Raw genomic sequence first — 9830 nt, forward strand, 5'->3', positions numbered from 1 at the left:
GATTATTTACTTACTAAATAAAACCATTACGAGGTATAAAACACATCCCATAACGATATCCACATTACGACAGTTTACCCCAAGGTAACTAGGTATCCCCTTTGATTAATGAAGTTTGAAATTTTCATTTTTTTTTTACATAAAGCTATACTAAACATGTTATTTCATATAACATATAACGTTTACGCTACATAAATTCAAATAGTGATAATAAAGACTGATAAATAAAGTAATGATGAAAAAAAATGATTTTTTACATTGTATATCATCATGCTATGATGAAAAGCAACAAAAATGACATATTTTCCTTGGTTCGTAAAACACTGTGATTTTTGTGGTGCATACAGAAAAAAAGATGGGCCTAAATATTCACCCATTTTTCTACATATATACTTGTGGTGTCATATGTTAATCCACAGGAGTCTGAAATTCTGTCTATAAGAAAAGAAGTCCATATTCATTATTTAGACTAGCCACTGGACTGATAAAAAAAGAATTTGTCACATTTTTTAAACTTTTGTATTTTTTTCTCTTGTTTTATGTGATAGTGACAACTGCAAGTCTCTTTAAGAGACTGGTTGTAATTTTATGTTATTTGGCATAGGATATAGACTGGCTACATTTAAAAAATTTAAAAATAAAATAAAAAGTATGTATCATAGTCTAGGAGCTAGTCTATTCATACGGCAATGCCGTCTCTCCTATATGTATGAGAAAGTGTGAAATTCTAACTATTATTCTAACACGATCCGATTCATTGTCCTATTAAACAAAGAAGGAAGAAAGCAGTGAATTATCATACAACAAATCACTGTTCTGACGTCACAATTATTACGTCATGGCGTCAAGCGGCATAGCGGCGCGCTGGAAAAGAAACCGGTTGAAAACGGGCAAATATCTAATGCATGTCATCAAGGATGTACTTTAAAATCCTTTATAACGTGTTAGAATCGAAATAATATATCTCATTTAGTGATTTGCTCTTGAATAAATCATTGCTTGTCGTTCAGATGCGTATTATTATATCACTCGGGCTACGCCCTCGTGATATAATTCCTCCGCATCTGAACTCCAAGCAATGATTTATTCAACGACAAATCACTGGATGAGATATATTATTTCTTAAATAACCATAAGTATACCCATACCATCGTTTTATCTTTTATATATTAAATTACTTTTAAGTTTGCTACTTTTAAAATGCACATAATTCTAATACAATTATTCAGGAAAAAGAGATGCTGAACATAAAAATGAAATGTAGATCTTCTTTTTTTTATTTTCTTTTTTTTTTGTATTCGGACACTAGCAGGAAATAAGAAACGTCGGAGTTAAGGTGTTCAAGAAAGACAACAATCTTTTTTTTTACTGTATGACGATCATAAATGGCGAAAAAAGAAACCAGATATTAATGTTAAAAGAAATACAGATGGACATCGAGTAAAGCATTCTCTAAAAACGAAGAAGCCTCGGATAGAAGAACTGTTACTGCACAGACATTAAAATACATCAAAAGTGTACTCATTTCACCTGAAGCGAACATATGAACCTTTTTGCAAAAAAAAAGACAGTATGAATATATATATTAAGTGAATAAGAAAAAATGTACTCACGCACTGCACTATCTCTTGTTTTAATATATATATTCCGTATATATGTATTAATTGAAATAAGCGTCTGAAAACCTTCGCTTAAAACTTGTGCAAAATATATTTTAACTCATTTTTTGTCCAGTTATTTAAAATATGTACACCCATCGCCTCTATAATGTGATATTTGCTTCTTAACACATCATTTCTCATACAACCAAACTATAGCTAGTAAATTAATTTTTTGTCAAATTGTGTTTTGTATAAATCATTTAGTTTGAATAGAAAACCTCGGTTGAGGACTCTATTTATTGTCTAATTTACATCTCAAATGTGATTTTTATCTTGCAATCTACAAAGTGTTTAGTATCAGATCGTATAATATCTGTACGTAGTTTACTGATCTTTAAAGGGATAAAATTGTTGAACAAAGAATATTTCCGCCGAAAAATAATGAACTATTTTGTGTTAAGTTTGATAGTCATAGTACTAGTAGAAAAGGCTAGTATGAAATTTCGTCTGAAGTATGATATTATTTTTTCATCTATCCAACTGACAGAAGGTCAGAGGTTCGGATGACTTAAAACCCCCTCCACCTACAGAGGCACCTCAGGTATTCCTGAAATGTTATGATTTGACATATATTGCGACGTAGTAATTTGGACCAAAAATTGTGAAATTTTCAGCTGGTTCAGTTTAAAAGATAAATAAGACTTGTTGTTGTCCCTTGATTAATGTTGCTTCAAGTTTTTTGTTTAGGTCAACATTTAGAGTCGTGGCTCTGAAAAAAACACCAATTGTTTTTATCATCATCAGTTCAGTAAGAAAGCCAAGAACCATAACTACCTCTTGCATTTTTGTTGTTAGAATTGTGACCCATTAAGATGTAAATGTGTGTACTAAGAACATTCTAAAGGTTATAAGCTATTTTTGGTAATAAATTTCAGCCATTTTGGACACCATTTTTATCGCTTATCATGCTGAACACGATTGATTCTACCTCTGTGACCAGGGTTGATCTTGATCAGCCTGCATATCTGTGCAGTCTGATTAAGAACTGCACTGTTTGCTATTCAGTATTAATATCCTTTTTGGTAAACACCCCTTTTTAACAGTTAATGGTATTGTCCAAATTAAAAGATGGACAGGTTCATTAGGCGTAAAAAAGTGTTCGTTTCCGGTATCCCGACCTACCCTAAATTTTTCGCCCGACCCTAAATGTTTTTATGGCCTTGGAGAATATTGTTTTCAACTTTTTGACAAAAAGTTGCCAAACTGCACTTTCTATGCTTTAAACATGGTCAGTGATATTAGAAATCAACTTCCTGGTGCTCTAAATGCATAACCCCCTTATTTGAATTCATTTTTTGACACAAAAATAATTTCCGAAAAGTCTCCCTTAATAAAAAAAAATCCAAAAAAAAAATTTCCGACCTACCTACCCTAATTTTTTTAGCATGTTACCGGAAACACAGAATTTTTAGGCCTTATAGAAATTTAGCAGGGTAAGGGTTATATTGCATTTTTGACTATAATATCTCAGTAAGCGTCACAGCAACAAAAAAGTAAAATATTAACTTAAATATTTGTTCAATGTTTACACTGGCAATATATTTACAGAGGGACTTTCTCGGGAAAAAAATGTTTTAGGCCGGAAAAACTAAACTTATTAAAGATTTTCTCAAAATTCCAATACCATCCCTGAAGATAGGCAAACTTTTGAAATAAAAATTTTTGATATTAAGATATTATTGACTTGTTTCTTGTGACAATTCAAACTAGACCAAGTGCCCGCTCGAAAAAGGGCAAGCTTCCAATCCAGATAGACGTGCCTTAGATTCGCAGCAATTAGAAATTCATCAATATGCTTAAACTCTTACAAAGATTATTATGTGCTATTCAAATTACACATTCCCGTGATAGCTCAGTTGGTAGAGCGGAGGACTGTAGTGGTTTACAGCCTGGTTGATATCCTTAGGTCGCTGGTTCGAATCCGGCTCGCGGGATATATTCTTTTAACAAATAATGTTGTCTTTGATTTGGATCAACAACTGCATGATCTTAATGTGGGCTTAGAGGGCTAGAAGTTAACGTCAACACAACTAAATGCCCTAGGCAGCATTCAAGGCATCCTCATATATAGATGTTGACACCTTCGTATATCTGCAAGACAGAGGGTACGAAGACAACCAGTCCAGAATAGGTAAAGCCCGCCACGCGTTTGCAACACTGAGATCAGTGTGAAAAAGATCTCAACATCCACCTAAAAACCAAGATCAGACTTCAACACCAACTCCTTTACGGCGCTGAAACCTGGAGAAGAACCAAACGTCTGGACCAGAGTCTGCATGTATTGATCAACGACTGCTTGAGACAAATCTTGCAGATACGGTGGCCTGAGAAGATCTCAAACCAGGAACTCTGGACAAGAACACAACAGCAACCGGTCACTGACTCCATACTGCAGAAGAAATTGCGATGGATCGGACACACGCTGCGTAGAGCCCAGCCCAACATATAGCAAGACAAGCCCTGGACTGGAATGCTCAAGGCACAAGGAGAAGGGGAAGGCTCACAAAGGACCCTGCATATTGAGCTCCGCAAAACGAAGATGTCATGGGGAGAGGCCAAAACCCGGGCCTAGGACCGAACTAGATGGAGAGCTGTGGTGAAGGCCCTATGCTCCGATTTGATTAAAGAGGATTAAGTAATTAAGTAAGTAATGCACGGGCTTAGACTCTTTTACGGGAAGGGAATTTATCTTATAACAAGATTTTAAAAAATACACTTATGAATTATTTCCCTTGTTTAAGCCACAGAACTAAGAACCATTACAGTCATATATTACACCTCAATCTGTCATCAAAGTAAAAATCAAGTTACATATCTTGGCTAATACAAAGACCCCAATGTACCGTGTGTATGTACATAGAATGTTTAGTGTTTACTTACATAGGTATTATGGCTTAAAATGAAAACAGTTTTAAGTGCACTGTAAACAAAAGAAATGATTAAAGTTATAAAAGTCGTATACTAAAGATATCTGTTCACAGACTGTCGTTTAAGAAATTAAATTCTTCCAGTTTTTATTAAAGGAGTAGTATACAAGCCGGATTTAGAAAAGCTAGATGCTTTTTGTAACGCAATACTTTTTAATTAATTGCACGAGGAAAATTCATAATCGGACAGAATTACGGTTCCACTGCCCTTACAACAGTCTCCTTACCTTGCAAAATTTCTATAATGAACTTGTCCATCGTTTTATTTGGACAGTGCCATTAACTATGGGTGCTTACCAAAAAGATACTGACTAAATAGCGAACAGTGCAGATCATGATCAGACTGCACGGATGTGCAGGCTGATCATGATCTACACTGGTCGCAAAGGAAGATTCAATCGTGTCCAGCATGATAAGGTTTAATACAGATTTTCCCATTTTATTATTTTGTAATTTATTTCAAACTTTGAATGTTTAAGGGCAGTGAAAAAATGCACTTTGGCTGTAAACGAGAAGCCTTAAAGATGGTCCCACAGTCATATTGTGTGCATATTTGTATAACTAACCAGGATGGGACTACGCTTCAAGGTAGGGATGTACGTCAATAATTTATTCATTGGTAAATGTATACATTTAAAGTTGTTTACATAAATTCATGCTTAGGGATTTGCAAGATATTTTGCCCCACACAGAGACCAGAATGAGCAGATACGTAATAAAAAGTTTAAATGAGCCACGCCATGAGAAAACCAACATAATGGGTTTGCGACCAGCATGGATCCAGACCAGCCTGCGCATCCGCGCAGTCTGGTCAGGATCCATGCTGTTCGCTTTTAAAGCCTATTGGAATTGGAGAAACTGTTAGCGAACAGCATGGATCCTGACCAGACTGCGCGGATGCGCAGGCTGGTCTGGATCCATGCTGGTCGCAAAGCCAATATGTTGGTTTTCTCATGGCACGGCTCAAATAATTTATAGATGGTTTAAAAACTACAGCTATTAAGTACATACATTTAACGAATATGAAATATAACATTGTTTCAATGTTTCTCTCTCGTAGAATTTGGTTTCAAATGTATATTTGATGACATGTATTCTCTGGTTCACTGTTAAACTTACGAAAAGGCAGAATTTTTATTTTACTAGGCCTCTTTTGAACTTAAAGTTTAATAAATTTCTTACTGGAAAAGCTCCATAATCAGAGTCAAGCACCGAGAAAAGTCGAGCGTGCTGTCTTACGGACAGCTCTTGTCAACTTTATTTGATCACATATAGATTCAAAATTTCCCTAAAGCATCTATTTGCAGCTAGTCACACACTGATTCACAGTTTCCCCATGTTTTTTCATGTAAGCAAACCATTTGAAGGTAAACCTACTTATAAGGATTTTAATTTTTATGTCAGTGACTTAGTCATCTTAATAAATATTTGGTTGAGAATATGTAAATGTATAAAACTGTTGTATAAATCAAATTGTCTTTTATATTTCTGTATAGAAAGGCATACGTATTTTTAAATTATTTCAAGAATGTACTGTTTTATCATGCAGTACGTATGAAGAAAAAAATGTACATATGAAGAGACATATAATAAACTACTTGACTTGACTTGACTTGACTTGACTATTCCATCTAAAATGTCGCCGATCTTTATTTGTTGATTAATTTTGGGATGGTGACGGGGAGTCTGGAAGCGGGAGTTAATAGAGCAAACATCAAGTATTGCGTGTTAAACAAGACTTTAAAGATTCAAAGTAGATGTTTAGGCTTATTATGTATATTGGTTATCTCTTCTGAAAATTTTTAAATGTGTAAAGATGTACGATGACGACATACCTTACAACTGTATTCGTCTGTGGAGTAACCGCTGGTACCTGCTGATGTTGGCCTCTCTGCTTCCCTAGTTCTTACAGCACTGGTACCAGCGCTTGGAACTTTATGTTTCCTGCGAAACTTAGCAACGGGTCCAACAACCGCTGCTTCTGGAAAATCAGTCCTATCATTTAATCCATCTTTATATTTACATAAATACCCATTTACGGCATCACTCTCGGTGTCGGATTCATGACCTATTCTGAAATTAACATCTTTAGTTTTATGTTCATCCTTCTTTGATGACTGAAAATGTTCTGTAGATGGAAAAACAATATCTGAATCGTCATTATCACTTGAACTTTCATTGTCATGACTGCTTGCAACAGAATCATCTTTTACATTTCTACACACCCTTGAAGGTTTAGAGACAGTGTTGGTTGTTCTTATCTTTTGACCTTTACTTTCACAGTCTGTACTCTTACTTATACCTTTACCAGTTTTTCTGTAATTTGGTAAAATATCAAATGACTTCAGCTTCTTTTTAATATTGGCTGGTGTTCCTTGCGAGTCAGTACTGGTATCTAAATTATTACTTCGTTTATCATAATGCGGAAACTGGGGTGAATTTTTTCTTAAACAATCTTTTTGATAGTCTGTCTGCCTTTTTAGCCTGTTTGTACCAGTTTTCTTAAAGTCATTTGCAAAAGTGTTATCAATTTTATCTTCTGCTACTTCTTGTGGACTATTTCCACCAACGCAGACCACAACATCAGCATCAGTGTCGTCATCAACATCCCGTGAATAACGTGACCAATCGGAAACTCCGAAACTGTCCGATCTTTTCGGCGCTTTTCTGTCCAAACTCCGCGTTCCTAATTCAAGGAAAGATTCGTATTTTTCATTCCCACTAGTCTTATTAGAAATATCTGCGAAACTTAAACTATCGTGTTTACGAATTTCTGCTGTATCTCTTCGGAAAACGTGAGATATTATGTCGTCTGCTCTTCCTGAAATCCCTTCCCGAAATGCAAATGGTTTATGATTTACTGTAGAAAACACATGTCTGGCGGATCCGGCACGTGATGCTGCCATCTGTGCCTCCCTCCTTTCTTCCCGACGCCGACGGCGCTCTTTTTGCCGCTTACGACGTTCTTCCTAAATCCGACACGAATAGAATAAAATCAAGACATTTTAACAACATTCCATTTAAACAATACTTCTTTGTAGATATAAGAGCTAATAAAAATTTTCATACACACATTTAGTAAATATCTACACTTTGGAAGTCTCTTTTTTTAATAAAATTCATTTTATCAGCGTAACCACTTGACCGAATAGAGATAGTCTGACAATATAAATGACATCCACTCAGACAGATGAGCACGACACTATCAACATATTATTAATAAACTTCTTTTAAAACTTATTGTATACAAATTCGAAATATCTAAATGAAGGTTGATCAACGGTATTGGACGTTATCAGGTGACAAGATTTATAGGAGCACCGTATTTAAATACCTCAAGGTTTTGGTATTCCGTATCATAAATACGGCATATAGGATTTTCTGAATGAATGAACTGTTCATCACGGAGGGCGAATGCAATATCTTTTATATATACAAATTATATTGACTTATGATATTAAATGTCAATACTGGGATAATCTACTAAATTATTATGCACTCTTAAAAGACTAAAAATATTTCCAACATTTATACAATTAAATTATTATAAAACAAGGTCGATGTTCAAAACTTCAAAAACACTTCATTAATTTAATGAAAACAGTATCACATTGAACTTTAAATACTTTTGGGTTTTAATCTTACCTTAAGGCGCTTTCGATCATGTTCAATATCATTTTCTAAATTACGCAAAATGTTTTGAAGAATGACAACCACTTTGTCATTTTTCTCATTTATTGGATAATCCTCGGTTTTATTGGAGACGAATTGATAGTTATCTCTGGGTAAAATATCCCGAAAACCTTCAGGTGGTTTGACGAAGAACAAATGGTTAAAGTGGGTAACTGGTTCATACGAACTCATGTCTTGTCCTTTCACGCGATTTGCCCCGCTGTCTTTTGTTGTGCGTGGCCTTGAACCACGTGACAGACTAGAGGGCTCTTGCACGAGATATGCTCCTCTCTCATTTGTTGTGAGTTGCCTTGAACCACGTGACTGACTGGATGGCTCTTGCACATGATACACTCGGCTCTCGCTGGTGGTCAATTGCACGTGCACAGTTCCATTTTCATTTATTGGATTTCTCGTCGCTCGTGGCCGTTCCATTGCTAAGCGCATATTATAGAAAACTGGCCATTCTTTGCACTACTCACAATTACGACTATGTGGAAGACTTTAGCAGCCTGTCGCCATCCTGCTGAATAGAATAACGAAACATTAGAGTTAGTCTATTCGTCTTGATATAGCGTTATATCACTTAAGATTATACTTTCATGCTTACCATACTATTATTATAATTGCATACTATTATAATTGTATAGTTATCACGCAGTCCCGAAACGTCCTATTATCTGGACCAAAAATTTATGCACGAGTTCTGCAACGAAAATATTGCGCGACTTTAGGAGCGCATTATTATTCCGCTAAAACACGAGTGAATATTTCTCGATCTTTTCACTATATATACAAACTTATCAATCTATGCATATTAGTATTATATAATGAATTTGTTGAACAGCCTAAATTAAACTGACAAAAATATATAAACAAGAGCAGTCACTCACGGTTGGTGACAAGTGAACCCCCCACCCCCTACCCCCCGAATCGTGCCCAAGAATGCTACAAAATATGCCAGAATAGTTTAGGTCTGAATCATTTTGTGACCTTGACCTGAGAGACACAGGTCATAAGTGTGAAACATCTTCTCAATATGGTTAACATTTGTGTCGATTTATTTTTAAATCCCTTGATAAAAGACGGAGTTATAGAACAGACGAGAAACAGACCATGTTAACCTTTGACTTCTAAATGAGACATTGACCTTAGAGCTAGGGATCTGGGTCTTAAGCATGACATGTCATCTCATTATAGGGAACATTTATGCCAAGTGATTTTAATATCCCTTCATCGATGGCAGAATTATGGATCGGACAAGAAACGGACCATGTTAACCTTTGACCTCTAAGTGTGACCTTGACCTTGGAGTTAGATCGTCTCATCATGGGAAGTTATTTCAAAATCTCTTCATGGATGGCAGAGTAGATCTAGTTATGGACCGAACACGAAACAGACCATGTTAACCGGTACCTTTGACTTCTAAGTGTGACCTTGACCTTGGAGCTAGGGGGTCTGGGTCTTGCGCATGACACGTCGTCTCATTATGGTGAACATTTATGCTAAGTAATTTCAAAATCCCTTGATGGATGGCAGAGTTACAGCCTGGAAGAGAATTTACACGGAC

At 35.6% G+C, this 9830-nt stretch overlaps 1 protein-coding gene and 1 non-coding gene across 2 annotated transcripts in view; one reads left to right on the forward strand and one right to left on the reverse strand.

Annotated features, from left to right (window-relative positions):
- LOC123526851 (uncharacterized) overlaps nt 1-8726 on the reverse strand; it is an 88943-nt gene extending 80217 nt beyond the window's left edge. Inside the window, exons 1-2 of the mRNA XM_053523471.1 lie at nt 8234-8726; nt 6424-7557 (exon numbers count right to left, since the gene is read on the reverse strand). Of these exons, the coding sequence (XP_053379446.1) occupies nt 6424-7557; nt 8234-8707 (1608 nt within the window). The 5' untranslated portion in view covers nt 8708-8726. The remainder of the gene's footprint in view (nt 1-6423; nt 7558-8233) is intronic.
- Nucleotides 3503-3595, forward strand: Trnay-gua (transfer RNA tyrosine (anticodon GUA)). Its single transcript has 2 exons — nt 3503-3539; nt 3560-3595. It is a non-coding gene; the product is annotated as a tRNA-Tyr (tRNA).
- Nucleotides 8727-9830: the final 1104 nt, after the last annotated feature.

The sequence above is a fragment of the Mercenaria mercenaria genome, chromosome 14 (genome assembly GCF_021730395.1).
Source record: "Mercenaria mercenaria strain notata chromosome 14, MADL_Memer_1, whole genome shotgun sequence".
Lineage (NCBI taxonomy): Eukaryota > Metazoa > Mollusca > Bivalvia > Venerida > Veneridae > Mercenaria > Mercenaria mercenaria.